Consider the following 22,413-nt stretch of genomic DNA (forward strand, 5'->3'; position numbering starts at 1 on the left):
TCTATTCACATTTAAACAGTTTCACATTCTGCAACCTATGTCCTACATTTATAGTTGGTGGTGGAGGGGGAAGGAGATAGCGATCCAACTCTTCTTTCCACCCTCTCCAGCTTACCATGCCCATTATATAAACTCATTACACCCCCAAACTCACATGACCTTCCTCATTCCCAGCCTTCACCATATCCACATTCACCACTTGTCACACCCAGCTTGTCAGGTCTTTCCAAATTTCTCAGATATATCAGCGAGTTGGAGTCTTGGCAAGAAGCATATTATCATCTATATAAATAAAAAATATGGGTGTTCTCCCCTTTTCCCTCATTTGCCTCCCCTTATTTCCCACTGGCTGTTGCTCCCCAATTATTTGTTCTCGATTTTCCTCCCTCTCACTGTTCCACTTGAATCCACTGTGATGTGTCCAAGGCTAGCTTTAGTAAGTTTTGTTTCTCTATTCACACTCCTCAGAGAAAGTAGAAATGATGTGGGAGCATCAACACAAAACTTACTAAAGCCAATGAATTCCACAGTGAATTCATCTTAGCTCAGCCACAATGCACAGGACTAGAAAGGGTATATAGATAAGGAAAAACGTGTTAGCAAACAACAAACAAGCCATTAGCTAATCCTGAGCTAACTCTGACGTTTTCTGTAGTACAGATGCAAGCTAATATTTTTACTTCAATTTAGCCAACTGAGGTCAACACTTGGCTCCCCAGTCAGTCTGAGCACTTAGTCTAGCACTTTAAGCTGTCTCAAACTGGACAAGCAAAAAATCGCTAGTCATTTTTTAAAATATTGATGAACGTTCCCTTCAACAGCACATTCGTGAATCAGGAAAATAAACCATTTTGTGCACATTGAGATGAGTATGAGCCCTTTCCATCTTGCTTCTTAACAATATTTGGCATTTTATTTTAGAAGAATTATTTCCCTTTACTATTTCACTTCACTCGTTTGTTCCATGTTATGCCCTTCAACAGCATCTTACTCAACATGCTAAATTCCTACACTGATGTTTCTTTCTTCTTGCTTGTGCTAACTGCATCAAATGGGTTCACTCTACAAGTCCTTCAGTCAAAAGAGCGCTCTTCAGTGCCATATCCTTTATCACACTACATGCTAACATGTGTTCCTTTATGACATCCCACTATTTCTTCTTGGGTTGGCCTCTTTTTCCTTCAGTCTTGATCTGTTAGATGTTTATCCACATAGTTTTCAGGACCGCATTTTACATGACCAAACCATGTGAACCTGCACTCCCTCATTTTTTCCATTTTGAGTGTTACTTTGAGCTTGCCGACAACATACTCATTCCTCATGTGGACTCTCTTGTTTACACTGCTCATCCATCTTAACATTCGCATTTCTGTGGAAGTGATCATTTGCTCATGTTTCTTCTTTATTGCCCAATACTCCCAGCCATACTTTCAAACTGGATAGACCACAATTCTATAGATTTTCCCTTTTAATCTTATTGGTATCCTCCTGTCACACATTATACCACTTATCTCTCTCTATTTGAGCCAGGCATTTATTATCCAAGCTCTAATTTTATCGTCCCTTTCCCCAAAGTCTGGAGCCCAGATTCTTGAAACTTTGCGTTTTCGGCACTGTCGGCCCACCTAGTTTCAACCATTATTCTTCAGTGTTCACATTATTCACATTACATGCCACATACTTTTTTTTTTTCCTCCTCTGCTTATTTTGCAACCATGTCTCTCCAACGCATCACTCCATTTATCAAGATCCTCTTCTAAACTATATTTCCCCTCACTGCATAGAAGGATATCATCTGCAAACAACATGCATCAAGGTATCTCCACCTGTATGTTCCTTGCGAGGGTTCCAGAACAAGGATAAACAAGATGTTCACTGATGTTTGGTAAATGCTAAACACTTTTTTGCAATATTCATCAACAGCCTTCAGAAAAGTTTGAGAACATGCTTAAGTGCTAGCCTTCAATTAGGAATGCTCTCCTGAACCAGTGCTAGAATGGGTACCACCATCTTGTGAATTCAACACAATGAACACTTAGTGAAAAATAGGAAAGTTAAATATCTTTTAAAACCATGACCCCGATTCAGCAAAACACTTAAAAGGGACATGTACATCAGCAACAGAACTGACAGTTTTCTGAATCAGGGTCCACGTTATCAGATGCCCTGCACAACTTCCAGAAGTTCCTAGATTCTAGCAAACCAAGTTCCACTAACAATTCGTAACTCCACCCGTTCTCCTCCCTTCAACATCCAATGACATTCGAGTCCATTCCCTAACCACAACCCCCTCTCCAATTACTTTACCCATTCCCCTTTCCTTCCAGGCTTTCAGACAGTTCTGTAAACTTACCTGATAGGCACAAGAAGAAATTTGATATTCTCACCAATTTCATTTAACGTTTTAGAATTAAGTTTTCATTCACAGAATTAAATTGGAGCCTAATGGGTCTACTGTGAAAAACTTTCAAATATATGCTATGTTCATGAAAACATTTCAGAGTAATGAGATCAAGATTTTTTTTTTTTTAAATAAAATCATCATCATGGATTGAGGTGGGATTTTTAGCTGGAAAAATGTACATTTTCAACATCTATTAACTGTACAGATTTTGAAGATTTTGCCCCAAAATAAACTGTATCTACATAATCTAGCAATGCTATTTGAAAACCCTTACCACACTCCCATCAAAATGTTAAAAATAGGTATTTCAGTAAACTCCCAGGATATGGTTGTCCATAATTCCTGTATTTTATTTGCATTTTCTGTCTCAGATTGGGAACAACTATTCAGTCTCATACTACATTTAGGCAAGCGAAACACACCTTTTTCAAAAAGGAGAAGTGAACCAGCAATCAAAAAAGTTCATGCCAGAAGAGAGAGAAACAAACATGAACACTGGGTTCGGGATAGGAGAAGGTAAAACAAGAAATCACCACCAAAATTTTTTTAAAAAAAAAAAGCTCTTTAGTTTTTTCCCCAAGGAAAGGCCAAATTTTCTTACCGTGCTACCACCAAGAACTGGTCTATCTGTTTGTCTATTAGCGGATTAAATGCTTCCCAAACCTTTGTTTCAAGTTTTGATTGATCTCTTCCATCTTCTTCACCTGGTTGAAATGCAAGTTAGAAATGTTTTGGCATAGCAGCTTTCAGAAAGAATAAAAGTGTTTTTCTTCTGTATTTCATCTCACCCAAAATTATATAACTGCCAGGCCCTTGGTCTATTAAAGCACTTTATCTTGCTGTTTGTGTCGCCACGCCTGGAAAACCTTTCACTCATTTGCCTGTGGCAACTGCACCCCAACTATACAGCTATCTGTTCTGCCACTGTTATTGCAAGATATATGCTATGTTCCCACCATAGCTGTGTCCCTAGACCACACTGGATCAGCTTTGGCTAGTAGTCAGGATGTCTGGTAAATTTTTTTAAGCCTGTTGATATCCATGCTATCCCATAATAATGTCCATTTTCAAGTCTTGTGGCACATGGAGAAGTGGACATGGAGATGTTGCATACTTTAATATTTTTTAAACAAAAATGTATTCTTACATACTATCACTGTATTTTCCATTCTAAAAATGACCCAAGCAACCCCTGGAAATACCAAGAAGTTCATGCTGGAGCATAAAGTTCAAACATACCATGTGATTGACAATGATAACAGAATGCTGAGAATTTGGGATCTTTCCACACAGTATGCATATCATACTCATTTGGCCATTAAATAAATTTTTAATGCACACTTTCATTGCTATTCTTCCTTCACTTCTCCTCCACTTTAAGGCTTGCCACATTTTACAAAAAGAAAAGGAGTACTTGTGGCACCTTAGAGACCAACACATTTATTTGAGCGTAAGCTTTCGTGAGCTACAGCTCACTTCATCGGATCAAAGCACCAATGTTACTTCACACCTCTGGCCAAATCAGAAGATTGGATGGAGATCCTTGTACTGTGGTTCGCAGCTGTTCCCCCCTGGAGAAGGGAAAGAAAGGAACCACCCCCGCCCCAGGAGAGAGATAAGAGGGAATATCTCTTTGCTTCCCCTCTTTCAGGGCCTGGGAGTTTTGGAAAGTAAACATCCCCAGAGCTCCAGCTCCCTTTCCTTGGGCATGCAGGAAAAGGGACAATGATTCTTACTGTTCTCCCTCTCCCTTACATGCATCAGGAGACGGCAGTAAATCCCCACAATTTCCTTTGTCCTAGAATGCCAGCAAATCCTTAATCGCTCCTGTTCTATAAGTGAGAGTTCCAGCATCACAACCAAAAGTGATTGGTGGCTAGATGGCTGTTGGGAGTGGGCACCCAGGAGTAATGAGCAGACAGTATTTAATGGGTGATGGGTTGAGAAGGACCATTGGTGTGAGGAGAGAGTTGATTCAGAACACAAAAACATCTTTCATGGGCGTGGTTAAAATTTGGCAATTCTCAGACATCTTATTAAAAAAAAAAGAATAGGCTCAGAGGGAACCAATTAATCCAATTTGTTTCAACAGCTTTTATGACCTGGACAGCTGCCCACTTAAGCTTGGACTGAAACCCAACTAATTGCCTTCAGCTGGTAACACCACATTAGCCTCTAAGAAACCACGACATAGTCCCCATCATGTGACCTAGAGGTGAAAGATTCCATAATCCATAAGCCAACAGACCATTCCAAAAACAAAACAAAGGCCATTTTCAACAAGGTATCTTGACAATTCTAATGAAATCATGGAAATTACCTTCTTTTAATAAGTCTGTTATATCTGCCTGGTATCTGTTTCCAACTCGAATCTCTCCTTTATCAGCCAGGAGAGTCTTTTGTTGTGGATCATACACTAGTGAATAAAAGAAGAAATCCTAAAAATAAAACAAAAAAAGACAAAAGGCAAGCAACATTAACAACATTATTGGTAGCTAGTGGCCTGTTTTTAATCTATATTTTTTTAATCAGGTGGATGAACTATGAATCAAACACCAGTCTTAAAAAACAAAATGAAATGCTATCACTTCCTTGTGAAAATAAAACAATACTCCTCCAAAATGGCTTCATTTACTTAGGAACACATATACAATTGTTACAGCTAACATGAGCACAATTTCCTCTTGTGTGATGCAAGTGGGTGCCATTGTGGTCTGGCACCACAATGACCAACATCCCAGAAAAAAAAGTGACCCATACACGCTATAAGGACCTAAACAAAACCATTAAAATTAATATGCTATGGTAGTGAATTCTCCTCCTCTCGCAGAAGACTACACCATATGGCACTGCTGAGGCAATTAAAAATGCGACTGTGCCTTGCAATATTCCAGAAAGCAACCAGTAAGCCCTTTGGCAGCTACCTGCACCGTGAGGGTATGTGGACTCCTCTCATAATATACATTCCCTGCTGCCCATACATGGAGCTGTAGAGGGCAGGGAAAATAAAGCAGTGCTGCAGAATGGCGGTATTGTGCACTCCAGCTCACTTTGAGTCTCAATGGGGACAATAAGTTGTACAAGCCCAAGGAATGGAAGAAGCCATTGCGAGGTCACAACGCACATTCAGCCACTTGGTAGACTACTGTAGCCGGAAGGCTTACAACTGCAAGTCACTTCAGCTTCCTGAGCCCCACTTGCATGCACAAACACGTACCACATGCACATCCAGGGTTGATAAAGGATCTGTGAAGTTTCCCCCATCCTGCTGTATTTCTATTGCACCAATAATCATGGTATCCAGTTACCAAATACAAGAACTTTAAACTTTTGAATAGTCTCGATAGCAAGGAAAGAGTCCATCCTAATCTCCTGCAACAGAGGGAGCACCCATCCTATTTCCACTTTAGACTGAACTCTCCAAGCCTGTTAAGAGTTTTATTTTGTGTCTTGCACAGTATGGAGCACGACGCTGGTGCTTAACAAAGGCCTGATCCAAAGCCCATTCATGAAAATGGGAGCATTCGTTTGGACTTGAATAGTCATTGGAGCAGCATCTATATGAATCTAAATGAGAATATTGGGCCTAATTCTCATGCACACTAATGGTGCTTTACATCACTCTGACAGTACAAAGGGGCTTCAGTGTGGGTGTAAATGTAATTGATGGCAGAGCAGTGCAAGGCAGCTTTAGTGCTGATCAGAATTAGGCTCATCATCTTGTCCGTTATAAAACATTTAAGTCAGTACTGTCACAAACAAGAGTAAAGGGAGTTTTTGTTCTGCATGTCTCAGTATTACAAATGTGAGTGTTCTATTTGTGTTTCAGCCCCACAAGTATCCATCTCTAGTATAACAGTCATCATTTTCAGGCAGATTGCCCAGAAAATTCACAAGCAAAGCAATGTAGCCTGTCATGCTATAGGCTCAGGAGGCCAGATACTCCAGTCCACTCCTTAAAGCAATAAGATGGCCAGAGAAGAATACTGCTTGTGCCGACGAACTCTCTGCTAGCAGTGAGATGGTTCTGCCACCAGTTCTGACACCTACCCTCCACCCCTGCCAATCTGGGAAAGGGGGGACGTCAGTAGTAGGGTATAAGCAGAATCAACGTGCAGCATGCTATTACAACACAGACTCCAGTTCTGATTTGTGATGTCTCTTCAGTCAAGATTTTCAAAAATTGGGAGTCTAAAGGCTTCTAGCTGTATATTTCAGCACCTAAGTAAACAGATTTTCTAAAGTGCCTTGTAACCATCGCCTCCCATGACCTCTATTGGCAGCATTTGGGAGCTCACCACACTTTGGAAGATCAGATCTCTGATCCAGGAGCCAACTCCAAGCATCCATTTTTAAAAATTTTAGCCTTGGAAAAATGGTGTGTCATGTGGGATTTGCATTTTTAGTGTCCTATTGTAACTCTTCTACATTTTTTTCCCTCTGCCAGTAAGTTGGTTACTTTAAGTTTCATTGGCTAGAGAATGTAGATATTTACTTGCTAAAACTCCCAAACACATTTCTATTAAAAAAAACAAAAAAACAAAAAACAAAAACACACTTTCCATTTCTGTTTAGGAAGAAAAACCCAATCCTCTCTATTGTTCTCATCCTTGTTCCCAAAAGAAATATGCCAAGTTCTGTTTTTCTTAAGTTTGGTAGCAGATTCATCTACATAAAGGTCTAAAATACTGAAAATTGCCTTGACTTACAGTCCTCCTCTCACCCATTAGAAGGAAGATGGACACCTGGGATCCCTGAGCAAGGGAGCCTGTTGCCCCATGCTGTGGTACAAAGCCCCTGCCACCTTCCTCCAAGACACTACTACTACTGGGAAGAACACAAGTTCTTCTCACAAGCTGTATGCTGCTCTTTTAACAGGCTTTTCAAAAACCTACTCCTATGGAATTAAGTTTGTAGCAATGTAGTCTCACTCTTACTGGAGTCCAAATGCAAAGCATACTCCAGGGAAGCTGAGAGTTCCGTCACCTCAAAAGGCCAGCTAGACTCTTCTGCACCACATGGTAGTGGAAGTCACATTAGACCATTTTCAGAAGAGTCAAAATGCTGGAAAAAGTTACATTCAAACCTACATAGGAAATGGTATAGTTCTTTCACAAAGTCTGTGCTCATTTTAGCTATAAAAACTGTATATACCTCTTTCACAGCACTTCTTGAAAGGAAGAGAAGAGAAAATTAAAAAGAGCATAAATGATATTTTATATAAACATGTTTAGAAAAAAATCAAAATGGATTGCTGGAATTAGAACCGAACTATGAAGAAAATGAGGTGTGGCAGATGTATTCTGAATGTCCCTTTCTGTCCCTGACCCCACCCTAGTTTGTCAGTAATGTTAGCCAAACCAAAGCCAAAGGAAACTACAGAAAAGTAGGGAAAGGGAAATGGCCAGAAAAAAACATGGCTGACATGGACAGGAAAATATTTAGTTGTTTGCAGTGTTATTGTGGCTGTATCCGTCTGAGGACCTTTTATTGGACCAACTCCAGCTGGTGAAAAACACAAGCTTGCACAGAGCATGAAGGAATGTCTCTTTCAGTAGACAAAGTTGGTCCAATAAAAAGATATTCTCCCCCCCCCCCCACACGCACATCTCTTTAAGGAAGATACAGAAATCAAGAGATGTTGGTCATACATAACTAATCTAAGGTCAGAAACACTAATTAGCTAACTGTCTTGCTAATTACATTTCGCCAGCTCAAGTAAAAACACATTTGAAACATACTACAGTTTATTTTTTCTTTTCAGGGCCATTCACAGACCAGTGAGCAGCCTGGGCAACCACCCATGGTGCAAAGTTCTCCCAGGCTGCTGGACGCATGCTTGCAAGGCAATGAAATAGTTTGGGGACATAAAACATTGCCTGGAGTGGAGGAGGAAAGACTAGCTTAAGTGCTTCTGCCATCCTTGTAAGTGGTTCTGTGTTCTCATCCCAAGCCTCTTTGCGATCAACAAGTACAGTAAATTCAGATTCTCCCCCCGGCTTCTCTTCCTCCTTATTCTTCCCCTCGTCCAAACGCAATCTGAACCAGCAGTGGTGTCAGTGCTAGCCTGTCCCAAGGAGTTTAACAAAACCTTCCATTGGAAGGGGTATCTAAGCAAATCTCCACTACCCAGCTGAAGATCACTTTTGTTTTGTCCGTGTCCTCCCCCAGAAGTTTAGCTTATTTGTCTCACTTAGTACTGGATACACAGTCCCAGGTCTGACTCCCCCTCTCCTGGGAGTGGACACCATATGCAGGGGCCAGATTCCAGATCTCTAGGACACTGTTTTTCCTTTTTCAGTGGCAGCCATGTTTGAAATTGAAAGTGTAGTTTTTCAGGGATGGGGGAGAAAAGGTAAGAAGGTTGAAAGAGATAGGCAGGTATTACACCACCTATATGAATTTATGGGAGGACAATTGTCTCCTATTCTTCCACTCTCTTCAGCCCTTTCTTTTCATTGCTCTCTCTACAGTCCACACCCACATGTTTTCTAAAACTCTCCATCTTCTATGTCTACTAAGTTTGTTAGCTCTGAAACAGATCCTTGCTATGGTAACAGAACACCTTCTCTTATTGTGTGAAGTTTCTTCCCAAAATGCCTGCTCAGTTTTAAAAATAGCCAACATCACTCAGCCCAGAATTCTGACAGTTCAAAGGGAAAGCTACCAGGATTCTCATCCCAGATCTGCACCTAAACTACTGCATGACCGTGGGCATGTCAGTTCTTTTACACAACCGTAAATCTCCCCTATAGAAATGAAAACAAAGCATTGGGCGAAGGCGGGCATAGTCCTTCCTCTCCACCAGCAAGGTGGATTTTCCACCTTTAGTTTGGAGAATTCCAGATGTTAAAAACCCTCTGGGGAGGCAAAACTAACTAGGCTTTCTAAACTTGCGCTTTCAATTGGCATTTTCTCAGCTACCTGCTGCTGCTGACCATTTTCTGAATTCAATGGGCCTTGTTTGACACCCTGTCCATTTGGCAGCCTTAGGTGAGACTCGCCATGTTTCTAGTTTAACATTCTGAAAAGAAAATTGAATATTCAGCAATTAAGTAACTTTTTTAAAAAAAATCTTAAACATGAATAACAGATTCAATTTAATTTTCTGACTATTAAACAAGTATTAAAGTAGGTTAGAAATGTGTTTATAAGGAAGCATGATCAAGGAACAGATTCCAGTTTACAATGTACAAGACCTGTTTTCATTTTTTAAACAAGTTAACAGCTGTTGCCATAATGTTTTCAATCAATAGATTTTTCCTGTCTCTCATACTTATGTAACATTTAAGTCTGCTCAAAGGACAACATCATGCTTGCAGATGTTTGTAATACTTTCATACTAAAATTTCCTTTTACTTCTCCATATAAATAAAATTAAAAAAAAAAAAACTTGCTAATCTCTGAAACAAAGCTCCCAGACTGTCAGGTGAAATTCCAATAAGATTGCTGACACCAGCGGGCATCTCAGAGATGTCAGTTGTAACTAAAATTAAACACACATAAATGTGTTAATATAAGATTAAGGCTGCACAGTTTAAATTCACAAAAATAGCAGAAAGTAAGGTCCAAGACCTAAATCTTAAGCAGATACTAGTGGTTTGGAATGCCCCAATTTTTAGGTGTTCAGCTGGAGACATCTTTAATAGGCCCGACGTCCAGAGGGTGCTTGACATTTCCTAAAAACCAATCTGGATAACCAAAAATTGAGTCACTAGCAAAAATGTAGCCCTAGGGTTCCAACGTAATGTGAATTCAGCCAATTTAAATAGCTTCTATATCCTATGATGTATATATTCTACAGCATCAAATAATATAGTATGTGGTGCATTTAATCAGAAAAATAAGAATATACAATTTTCAGTGTGCACAATGCAACAAACTGTCTTTGCATCCATCAGGCTAGAAAGTGAGAGTATGTGCACTAACGTCATAGAAGAGATGAGGCTTCAATGACCTCTGTTAAAACTTCAGCAGATGTCCACTGAATTTGCTCATAAGTAATTTTCCAATTGTCTAAAACCTTTGTTTTCTCTTTCGCAGGCTTACTAGAGCACATGCTCCTCATCAAGGAGAATGAATAAAAATTTTGAAGGAGTCTCACTACCACTGAAAGTCTAATCCTAGCTTCAAGTTTGACACTTTAGCAGTTATGCTGTTGCATTAAAAATAGATGGGTTAGAAAAATTTATGAATGGATACCCAAAAAAAAAAAAAAGAGGGATATTCCCCCCCCACACACACACACACTTTCCTATAACTCAAGAATAGATTCGATTGAATCTTCCAGAAATAATTCAACTTTGAAGAGATACCAACCAAAATTTCAGCCTCAGTAGGTAGTTTAAGAAAATGAACTTGCAAAAATAGGGCAAACTGTTTTGCAGTCTCAACTATAATGGTTGCTAACAGCAACTTTTATTATATATTTCTTCAGTTTATTCCTGTCAACAGGTGAGTCTTAATCTTTGAACTTTCAGACTACTGGGCTGACAAAATAAGTATGGTTTCTTTATAGGAGGAGGAATGGTTTAATGTTGTTACAAATATATATTTAAACAATGGGCTTTGCCTGCTAGAGCCACAAAAATTTTTACATCAAAATGAAAATTGCAGAACTAGACAATTTTATTGACCTTAAATGTTTTTCACTGGCCCCGACAACACCCAATAAACCCCAGAAATGAGAAAAGAAGAAAACCTCATAATTGGGATACTTGCAGAGAGCCACCAATACTAAACTGTGGCAAAAACCTGGTGAAGCTTTGCAATTCGCAAAATGGATTCATACCTCCCGTTCCAGATATGATTTAAGGGATTCTGTCTCATTTAACAGAGTAACGCTGCATTTGCCTCTAAAAAAAGAAAGAAATTACATTTTATGAAAAAAATATATTAAAACTTATGATATATACAATGGTATTACTAACTTTTGCATAAAGAATACTGGACTAACATTGGACTGTTTGCTTCTTGACTAAACAGTGCTAGAAGAATTAAGTCATTACCTTATGTGCGTAGCCGGTAAAGATTCCAGCTGTCGTGAGAGAAACAGTTCTCTATGCCTTAGCTGATGTTTCTGTTTCTCTGGTAAATCAACCATTTCTGGGTTTTCCATCTCTTCTTCCATTTCCCCTAGTTACACAAGGGGGAAAAAAGCTTAATATCACACATATTGCAAATGGTACCACTTGGCCAATCAGAATGCATTCCCGCAAGACCACAATTAAACCATAAATAACCACAATACATGGTACCTAAGTCATTTTCCTCTATGTCTCTTACTGCTGCAGCCAAGAGTTGCAGCCCATTGAAATAGGCAGCTCACACCAACCACAGCATTAAGTAGAGTCACAGAACAAGTTTGGTGATGCCAACTAAATGCCTAGGGCCAACCTTGCCAGCTACTGTAATGGCACTACTAATATCCAACAGCAGGCAGTGCTACCCCACGCAGAGCCATTCGCATGCCTCTGCCTAGGAGCCAGACCTGCTGCTGGTTGCTTCCAGGGCACAGCGCGGTCCACAGTGCCCGGACAGGTGGGAAGCCTGCCTCTGAACCCCAGCTGCACTGCTGACCGGGAGCCCACGCCCACATCCTGCACCCCAAACTCCTGTCCCAGACTTGAGGCCCCCCCCCCAACCCTTCATCCCCGGCCCCAACCCAGAGCCTGCCCCGCCAGGCTAGAGCCCTGACCCCCTCTCACACCCCAACCCCCTGCCCCAGCCCAGAGCCCCCTCTCACACCCTGAACACTTCGTTCCGACCCCTAGCCGCAGCCCTCACCCCCACACCTGAACCCTCTGCCCCATCCCAACCCTCTCCCACACCCTTATCCCCAGCTCCGTTGGGTTGCGGGCATCAACAATTTTATTTAACTGGATCACCAGAAATAAAAGTTTGAAAACCACTGCTCTAGTGTATTTGAAAACCTCATGCTTTTTTTTTAAATGTGTATTAATCACTATTTGTCAATCAAATCTACAACACACAAAAATGAAGCCTAGCAAAACAAATTTTATCTCAAACTACAAATTGTCTTCATCTTCAACCAAGAACTTAATCCAAGTAGTGTTTTATTTGTTTGGCTCATTTTTGTAAATGTAACATGGAGGCTGTGAAGCACACATTTCCTTTTGCACTGTCCCTGATGTGCACAACCTTTCAAAATAAAAAGGCACAATACAGTACATTTGAAAGAAAGACTTCATATAAGGTAACAATGAAGAAAAGCCCAACACAAAATTGCTAAAGCATTTGATAATAAAAGTGAGTAGGAACTCTCTGAAGAATAAAAAAAGCTGTATGCAAATATATTTGCCTGTCTTGCTGAGACCCCTTTAATATTGAAAAGCATGAATCTATGAATTTAGACATAATAAAAGTGTAGAGAACATAGGATGAATTCAGTACTAATATAAGCAAATGGCCAACACAAAGCCCTCAGCGCCACACTGAAGTTGTGCAGGGTTGGCCATGGGTTCAGTGACCACACAAAGATTCCTTTGCATACCCTGCACATGCAGAAAGACTCAGCTTCTGCACTAGGGGCTGTCCCTGGCCACAGATTGGGAAGCATATTTCACCTTTGAAGCCTATGTGTACTTCATCCTCACACAGCTCAATTACTCAGATGTTACATAAATGCAGTGGATTACCACCCTACAGAATGACCAAATGAGAAAAAAGCACTATTATAGCCTTTTAAAGAACAAATCTTCTCAGACAAATTTGACTGCTTTTACAGTGGTTACAGAATAAGTGACTATGGAACAAAGTAGATGCAATATACTTGGATTTTAACAAGCAGCTGATACATCGTTATGTAAGAAATTAATTTTCAAGTAATATTTTATCTAGGATTGGAACACTCAGACTGAAAACTAAAAACAAACGCTTTACACAAACAGGAACATGCAATATATCGAGAGTAGGGAGGTGCCCAAAGGGATTCTGCGGGGATCTGTGTTAGGTCCAGTTTTATTTAACATCTGTATTAATGAATTGGAAAAAGGATCATTACTAGTGCATTAAAAAAAAGTGTGTGGTTACTATGTTGGAAGGAAACTTGAACACTAGTGAAGACAAAGAAATAATAAGGTGAGATATAGGCATATTGTCACTTCTATCCAAGTTCTCAATCAATTTGGAAGAGTGAAAGCTAATACATGTAGGGAAAATTAATTAGAAAATGCAGATATACAATTGGAAGGAGAAAGTCGAGAAGCAACAATTATAATTATGAGAGACCTAGAGGTAGTAGGTGGCAAATTAATCAGTCATCATCATATGTACAGTGCCACTGTAATAGTCACTATAAAGGAGAGAGAGAGAGAGAGAGAGAGAAGCTTGCAATGCGATACGGATCAATGCATGGTGGAGTATATATAAAATCAGAGAGGGAGGAAGGGCTAAGTGCCTTTATATTCTAGGCATCACATTATTATAAAATATTAGCACAATTGGAAAAAAGCTCAGAAAAAATACAAAAGCAAGCACAAAATGGACTCAGAGTAAAAGAGCTAATATACACATCTTGGCTAAGCAATAAGAAAAATGGAGGCGGGACTACAATATTTGGAGAAGAGCAATTTAGCATAATATTTTTAGTTTAAGAAAGAATGATAGGATGAGAAAATAATGAAACAGGAAATATATTTAGGCTGAACATCTGGTAAAAGCTATTTAAATCAGTGCTATTAACCTACAAAATCATCTAAGTAGTTGTGGAAGCCCCATCACTTGTGACTTTTATAGCAAGACTGTACAAAAACTTTAGAAAACATACTGAAGAATGCTTCATGTGCATAGATTGACTAGATAATCCAGCAGGTCTTTTCCATGTCTAATAAGCATATAAAAATCACACGGGACCCTGAGTGGTGTGTAAGCAGGTGGTGGTTTTGTTTTTTAATCTCTACTGAGATCACCACCACAGTTATACTACACAGGATTTTTTTTTTTTTTTTAAAAGGCATAGTTCTACTGGGGGACTTCAACGTTCATGTGGGGAACGATGGAGATACCAGGAGGGGCGTGATTGGGAGAAACAGCCTCCCTGGTCTGGATCCGAGAGGTCAGTTATTATTGGACTTCTGTGCTAGTCATGGAGTCTCCATAACTAATACCATGTTTGAACACAAGGTTGCTCATAAAAGAACTTGGTACCAGAGGACTTAGGGCCAAAGACTGGAAAGGAGCTTATGCCCGTTAGTTAAACCTCAGATTCAAGGAGGAACAATGTGAATTCTGTCTTGGCCGTGGAACAATGGACTGACTCTTTGCTCTCTCACAGATACTCGAGAGGTCGTGGGAGGTTGCTAATCTCGTCTACCTTTGTTTTGTAGATCTGGAGAAAGCATATGACCATGTTCCCTGATATATCTTGTGGGAAGCGCTGTGGGAGTATGAGGTGCCGGTACCACTTTTGCATGCTATCCAGTCCCTCTATTCTCTGGAATAGAATTTCATGATTTTCATGGACAGGATATCAAGGCGCAGCCAAGCTATGGAGTGCATCCGGTATGGTGACGCAGATGTGGCATCTCTGCTGTTTCCAGATGATGCAGTCCTTTTTGCTTCTTCAGACTGCAGTGTCTGATGTGCACTCGAACGTTTTGCTGCTAAGTGTGAAGCTGCTGGGATGAGAATCAGCACCTCCAGATCAGAGGTCAAGGTCCACTCCCAGAAGAAAGTGGACTGCTCTCTCCAGGTGTGGGGGGAAGCGGGGCCAGGGGAGGAAGGAGGAGCGAGCAGCTGCCCTTAGTTGATAAGTTCAAGTATCTTGTTCACGAGTGATGACAAGTGGGAGCATGAGATCAACCAGCGGATTGGTGTGGCAGCGGCAATACCGATCCTTGGTGGTAAAGCAGAAGCTGACTACTCAAACGAAGCTCTCGATTTACAGGAAGATTTAAATTTACATGATCCTGACCTAGAATCATGAACTTTGGGTAATGACCGAAAGGACAAGATTGTGGATACAAGCGGCGGAAATGAGGTTTCTACACAGGGTGGCTGGGCTTACTCTTTGAGACAGGGTGAAAAGCTCAGATATTCGGGAGAGCCTTAGGAGTAGAACCGCTACTTCTCGGGATCAAGAGGAGCCAGCTGCGGTGGTTTGGGCACCTGATAATGCCCGCGGGAGGCTTCCATTGGAACTACAGTTAGCACGTCCCACAGGGCAGAGACCAACCCAGGACATGCTGGAGGGATTATATCTCCCGACTGTCCTGGGAACGCTAGGGAATCCCCCAGAATGAGCTGGAACCTGTTACGGAGGAAAAGGAGGTCTAGTCCTCCCTACTCTCCACACGACCCTCACCAGGAAAAAAAAAAAATAGTATATTATTTTTATTTATATATAGATATATAGAGATACATACATACACACACACACACACACACACACACACACGCGCCCCAGTACATCGAAGGTTAGGAAGACATTTCCCCTACAGGCAGGTAACGTGTTATTTTATAATGGTCTATAATGGGGTTTCTCGCACCTCCTCTTAAGCAGCTGGTATTGGCCACTATCACAGACTGGATATCGGAATAGATGGACTACTGATCTGATATGGTATGGTGTGATAAATGAAGGGGGGAGTGATGTTATTGACATGAACTGTGACCATATAGATTATTGTTGCAACCAAGGTCCTATAGTGGCACCAAATCTTGTACAAAGGACGTCAAGACTGCTGAATTGGAATTAATTTGCAAACTGGATACAATTAACTTAGGCTTGAATAAAGACTGGGAGAGGATGGGTCTTTACACAAAGTAAAACTATGTCCCCATGTTTATTCCACCCCCACCACCCCCGTTCCTCAGACATTCTCATTAACTGTTGGAAATGGCCCACCTTGATCATCACTACAAAAGGTCCCCCTGTTCCCGTTCTCCTGCTGGTAATAAGCTCACCTTACCTGATCACTCTCGTCACAGTGTGTATGGCAACGCCCATTGTTGCATGTTCTCTGTGTATATAAATCTCCCCACTGTATTTTCCACTGAATGCATCCGATGAAGTGAGTTGTAGCTCACGAAAGCTTATGCTCTAATAAATTTGTTAGTCTCTAAGGTGCCACAAGTCCTCCTTTTCTTTTTACAGATACAGACCAACACGGCTGCTACTCTGAAACCTATAAAAAGGTTATGATTTGCTGGTTATGGTTATGCTATCTGTATGCAGGTATCATTTTTGTATTTAAAGTTATAAGTATTGGTTCTATACTCTCTGTATTCCAAACTTATGCTATGCTTCTGGGTGACACCCCAGACAGTTTGGCATCAGCAGTGCCTGGCCTGCCTGATTGCCCATTAAGGACCACCAACTATACAACTGACCCATTGAGAGAAGGCAGATACACCTTACGACTCTCAAGTCATGCAGGGTTATGCCTACGGAGAGGACTCTAAGGCTTTCAAGCCATGTGCTGGGCAGCTTGTGTTTGGAACAAAAAAAGCACAGGCCGCATGGCAAGAGACTATAAAAGGCAGCTGCATCTTCTCCATTTTGTCTTCAAACCTGCTTCTGACCACTGGAGGAACTTTGCTACAAACTGAAGGTCTGAACAAAGGACTGAATGACCCATCCAAGCTGTGAATGTACTCCAGAGACTTGATTTGAACCTGAAGTTTATTCCATCACTGCTACAAGCCTGAACCAAGAACTTTGCCATTACTGTATGTAATTGATTCCATTTCACCAATTTTAGCTCTCATCTATATTTCTTTCTTTTTATGAATAAACCTTTAGATTTAGATTCTAAAGGATTGGCAACAGCACAATTTGTGGGTAAGATCTCACTTGTACATTGACCTGGGTCTGGAGCTTGGGCCTTTGGGATCGGGAGAACCCTTTTTCTTTTACTGGGGTATTGGTTTTCATCCCCATAAGGAGTGGCGCTGGTGGGGATACTGGGCAACTGGAGTGTCTAACGGAATTGCTTGTATGACTCTTGGTTAGCCAGTGGGGTAAAACCGAAGTCCTCTCTGTTTGGCTGGTCTGGTGTGCCTCAGTAGAGAAGAAACACCAGCCTTGGCTGTAACTGCCCTGCTCTAAGCAATTTGTCCTGAACTGATACTCTCAGTGGTGTCCTGCCAAAGGCCGCTTCGTTACAGGGGGTAGCTCCCTTTAATGGGCACCCAGCCAGCCAGTAGCTATAAAATCCCTCTTAGTAGCTGTTCTCTAATTGCTCTACCTGTAAAAGGTTAAAAAGTCTCACTGCTATGCATAGGAAAAAGGAAGTGAGTGGACACCTGGCCAAAAGAGTCAATAGGAAGGCTAGAACTTTTTAAAATTGAAACGACTCCCCTTTTCTCTGCCTGTGGTTGTTTTTTTGGGGACAGGCAGACAGGGCTACAACCATGCTTGAAAAGTTTGGAGCCAGGTAAGCAAAATCATTGGTATCATACCTAGAAACTACTCATTTGAAACCCCAGACACGTAAGTAGATCAGGAAATGTCTCGGAAGATGTGATTAGGTTTCTCTCTCTCTATTTCTTTATGGCTTGTGGACTCCTCTGCTAACCCCAGGTGCTTTTGTTTTGCTTGTAACCTTTAAGCTGGAACCCAAGAAAAAGTTATTCTTGATGCTCAATCCTTGGTTGTTGGGTTTTTTTTTTAAATTTAGCAAATGCTTAAGTTCCCAGATGTATTTTCTTTATTTTTTATTAATAAAATTTACCTTTAAGAAAAGAATTGGATTTTGTGTCTTAAGAGATTTGTGCACATGTTGTTTAATTAGATAGTGGCAACAGCTGATTGCCTTCCCCCCACCCCTTTCTCAGCTCTTCCCCGGGGGGGGGGGAGAGGGGGTGTGTGAAAGGGCTTGAAGGTACCCCACAGGAAGGAATTCCCAAGTGAGGCTTCCTGGTCTCTCAAAGGGGTTCTGCATTTGGGTGGTGGCAGCATCTACCAATTCAAGGTCAGAAAAGCTGTAACCTTGGGAATTTAATACAAGCCTGGAGTGGCAAGTATTAATTTTTAGAGTCCTTGTGGGCCACCTTCTGCACTCAAAGTGCCAGAGTGGGGAATCAGTCTTGACATACGGCAATTTCCGTGTTAATTCAGGAAGAGATACACACTAATCTAACTCAGAATTCTGGGAATTTCCCCAAGAGGCAGATTCAACTTCTTCTTAGTAATGATGAAACCAAAAATCTCATTTTAAATTTTGTTTCAGATGAATTCTGAACCAATGATCCAGACACTTCCAAACTTTGCGGAGGCAGAATCAACTAAGTCCTCATTCATGAGACTATACTCAAAATGTATTCATGCTCATTGCTGGTATAGAAACCACACAATTACCAACTTCCTCAGGAAAGTAAATCTCAGGCACTTAACATAGTGGTCTGATAATGAAATCTTCCTGCTATAAGAAACTTACTTTTAGAAGCTTTGAAACTTCAGAATGTACCATCGTGTAGGCCTGTCAACTGAACAGGAGCTGCTGAAAGCAGATGATAAAACTACCAATAACTACTCAAGGTATTCAACTGGATGATGGGATGGATTGTACCCTCAGCAAATTGGCAGATGACACTAAGCTGCAGGCAGGGATAGATACGCTGGTGGATAGGGATAGGGTCCAGAGTGACCTAGACAAATTGGAGGGTTGGGCCAAAAGGAATCTGATGAGGTTCAACAAGGACAAGCACAGAGTCTTGCACTTAGGACGCAAGAATCCCATGCACCACTACAGGGTGGGGACTGACTGGCTAAGCAGCAGTTCTGCAGAAAAGGACCTGGGGATTATAGTGGATGAGAAGCTGGGCACACTGCTGACTCATATCCTTGTTGCCAAGAAGGCTAACAGCATATTGGGCTGCATTAGTAGGAGCATTGCCAGCAGACCGAGGGAAGTGATTATTTGAGGGAAGTGATTATTCCCCTCTATTCGGCACTATTGAGGCCACATCTAGAGTATTGCATCCAGTTTTGGGCCCCCTCCAATACAGAAAGGATGTGAACAAATTGGAGAGGGGGCAACAAAAATTATCAGGGGGCTGGGGCACGTGACTTATGAGGAGAGGCTGAGGGACCTGGGCTTGTTTAGTCTACAGAAGAGAAGAGTGAGGGGGGGATTTGATAGCAGACTTCAACTACCTGAAGCGGGGTTCCAAAGAGGATAGATCTTGGCTGTTCTCAGTGGTGGCGGATGACAGAACAAGGAGCAATGGTCTCAAGTTGCAGTGGGGGCGATGTAGGTTGGATATTAGGAAACACTTTCACTAGGAGGGTGGTGAAGCACTGGAATGTGTTACTGGGGAGGTGGTGAAATCTCCATCCTTAGAGATTTAAGGCCAAGCTTGACAAAGCCCTGGCTGGGATGATTTAGTTGGTGTTGGTCCTGCTTTGAACAGGAGGTTGGACTAGCCCTCTTACGGTCTCTTCCAACCCTAACCTTCTATACTACTAAACTATTCATTTATTTTTACAAACTGGAACAAATTAATGAAGCATTGGTTCTGTGACTACTGTTGCCAATGGCTAAAGAAGAAGTTAAAATGGTTAGGAGGAGAGGGTCTTTTACAACTGTTTGGAAATGTTCCAATACGATCAATGCATACATGCTCCCTACTGCTTTATTGCTTTAAAGTGTTTTCCTCCTACAGTTCGTTAGTTGTGACATACAAACTTTACTGAGAAGACCAGCAGAGTAAATTACATAAAACAGAAGTGTGTTCTGACTTTCTAAGTTCTCCCTGAAGTGTCAATTGGATACAATATTTATTCTTTGTTTCCTGTCCCAAACTGTTGTGCAGTTTTGCTGTAGACCTGTTAAATAGGAATTGTGTACTACCACTGAGACAGCTGCTTTTCCTTTGAATAATTTATTAAGTGATTATGGAATCTAAAGAATGGAAAATGCGAGAAAAGATATAGCAACCACCATTATTCAAACATAACCCCCGACAAGTTTCACATCAGGTAGTAAAAAAAAAAAATCCTTAAGTTTGCAATTCAGACATAGAAATCATATTCCATACGTTAGGTATAAACTTATAAACATCCCTGCGGAAGGCAAGTCGCTTCTCTTGGAAAATGGCTGCAAAATAAAACCCCTGAATCTTTCTTTAAGTTTCAAGTATCTGATAGATTATACTGAAAATTTTATTTTATTCCTATTTATTTTACTTTTATTTACTTGAATATCAGTGTCATTTTTCTCTCCGTCCCTCTATTTTAAGTAAGAAATAGATAAAAAAGTTTTGCTAAATTGCACAACATTTGAGTATGACATGTTTGCCCATTATTAGTTTCTTTTTCATAGTTTTATCATTAGTAGGTCTAAAATTATAAAGGCATCAATAGCAGACTAACACTTAGAAATTACAAGACTGATTTAATCCAGAAGAGTCTGTAGTCACACAGCTTCATTAATCAGCTGAACAAAGGCAGTTAAAAGATCAGTGATGCAGATATGTACATCTACTGCAAATGCAACAAAATGAAGCAGCAGTACACTTTATGAAAAGGGATTATGTAATCAACTCCGAAACCAGTAAGAATGTTGATTCTCTTTGATCAAGTATTTGTATTAGAATTTTTGTAGGAAATTAGGAGTAATTTCATTACAACATGCAGACTATAGTATTTTCTAACATAATATTTTGATTATAAATTATATTTAGAAAGTATTGATTGCTAACCACATGCATATTTTTACTTTTTAAAAGCAACAACCAAAGCCACACAAAAAGGACCGTTCAAAATAAAATAAAATAAAATAAAAAATCTATTTTTGGGGAATGAACTGGTGCTGTACCAAAACAACAACACAGAACAACTGTAGAAAAGGAAATCTAAACTGACATACATGGTCTGTGTTTCTGTGATGTTTCCATTAATAGCACTGCTCTATAGTTGGAACTTCCTGACAGTTTTCCAAATAGCTATGAAAGTGAAACAATGATCTATTTTCCATTTGGATCAAAATGGTTCATTTCATTTCAAAAAGGGAAAAAAAAAAAAATCTGTACTTGCAGGTTCAAAGAATGGCTAATGGTGGCTAAGAGCAAGATTTCTCATCTTCATCCTCAAAGTTTCAACAATTCCTTCTCACTTCATTTACTAACTTATTGAATGGAGACACACATTAACAAGTCACCATATTTACTTTGTTTGCAGGGAGGTTTGTATTAAACTTCAGCATTCCTAAGCAATGGAACAGCTATGGCATGAGAGAGATAATCCATAGTTTTACTGATTGTGACCATAAAAAAAAAATCACCTAAAATATGGCCAAATCTCATACCAGTACCATATGAATACATGGACCAAGATATAATTGTATGAGTACAGCCCACAGATTCTATTACGTTCAAACCTATTACAAACAGTATGAAAAAAAACTATTTGGAAGGCAGAGAGCATACCAAGGTCTAATTTTACTGGGTCTTTCCAATGGCATGATGGCAGTATTCAGAAGTGTAGTACTCAGATTTTTGGCTTTGTCATTACTAGGAAGAAGATGGATCTGTAAGGTACGTATTTTAATACTTTTATCAGTACTCATGTCATTTAACAGGTTATTTTTCCTCCTTTAGAGATAGAGGCATCCCTTCACAGTAATGTATTGTATCATAGTCCTAAAATTTAAATTGACCTAAAAAGCATCCACATCCTTTGTAATATCTCAGCCGTTTTGGAAGGAAGTCAGACTTTTATTACTAGTGAACATTTTTGTTATTTCTTGTTTGACTGAGGACTTAAGTAGATGGCTAGCTAATCTGTAATTTCCTTATCTATACTTATTCTACCTTAGGGAAATTCAAATCAGACATCAAATACTGGGGAAAAAAGCATGTTAAAATATTGTTAAGCTGTTTCTCTAACAAGTGTACAGAATTTGTACTCTATTGATCTGATAGTTAATATATGCACAAGTGAAAATTTCTCACTAAGATGACATTGAAATGTACACACATTTCAAAGTGCTTAGTATCTGATGGTATAAAACAGTAACAGCATATTTAAAGACAGATAATAGTGA

General features: G+C 40.2%; 1 protein-coding gene across 8 annotated transcripts in view; it reads right to left on the minus strand.

Moving 5' to 3' along the window:
• MTA1 (metastasis associated 1) overlaps positions 1-22,413 on the minus strand; it is a 162,935-nt gene that overhangs the window by 84,023 nt on the left and 56,499 nt on the right. For all 8 annotated transcript variants that reach the window (XM_043520611.1, XM_038414405.2, XM_038414406.2 and 5 more), the window contains 4 exons: positions 11,413-11,539; positions 11,196-11,259; positions 4,725-4,842; positions 3,006-3,108 (listed from right to left, as the gene is read on the minus strand). In XM_043520611.1, coding sequence (XP_043376546.1) covers positions 3,006-3,108; positions 4,725-4,842; positions 11,196-11,259; positions 11,413-11,539 — 412 coding nt within the window. The remainder of the gene's footprint in view (positions 1-3,005; positions 3,109-4,724; positions 4,843-11,195; positions 11,260-11,412; positions 11,540-22,413) is intronic.

This window comes from Dermochelys coriacea, chromosome 8 (assembly GCF_009764565.3).
Source record: "Dermochelys coriacea isolate rDerCor1 chromosome 8, rDerCor1.pri.v4, whole genome shotgun sequence".
Classification (NCBI taxonomy): Eukaryota; Metazoa; Chordata; order Testudines; family Dermochelyidae; genus Dermochelys; species Dermochelys coriacea.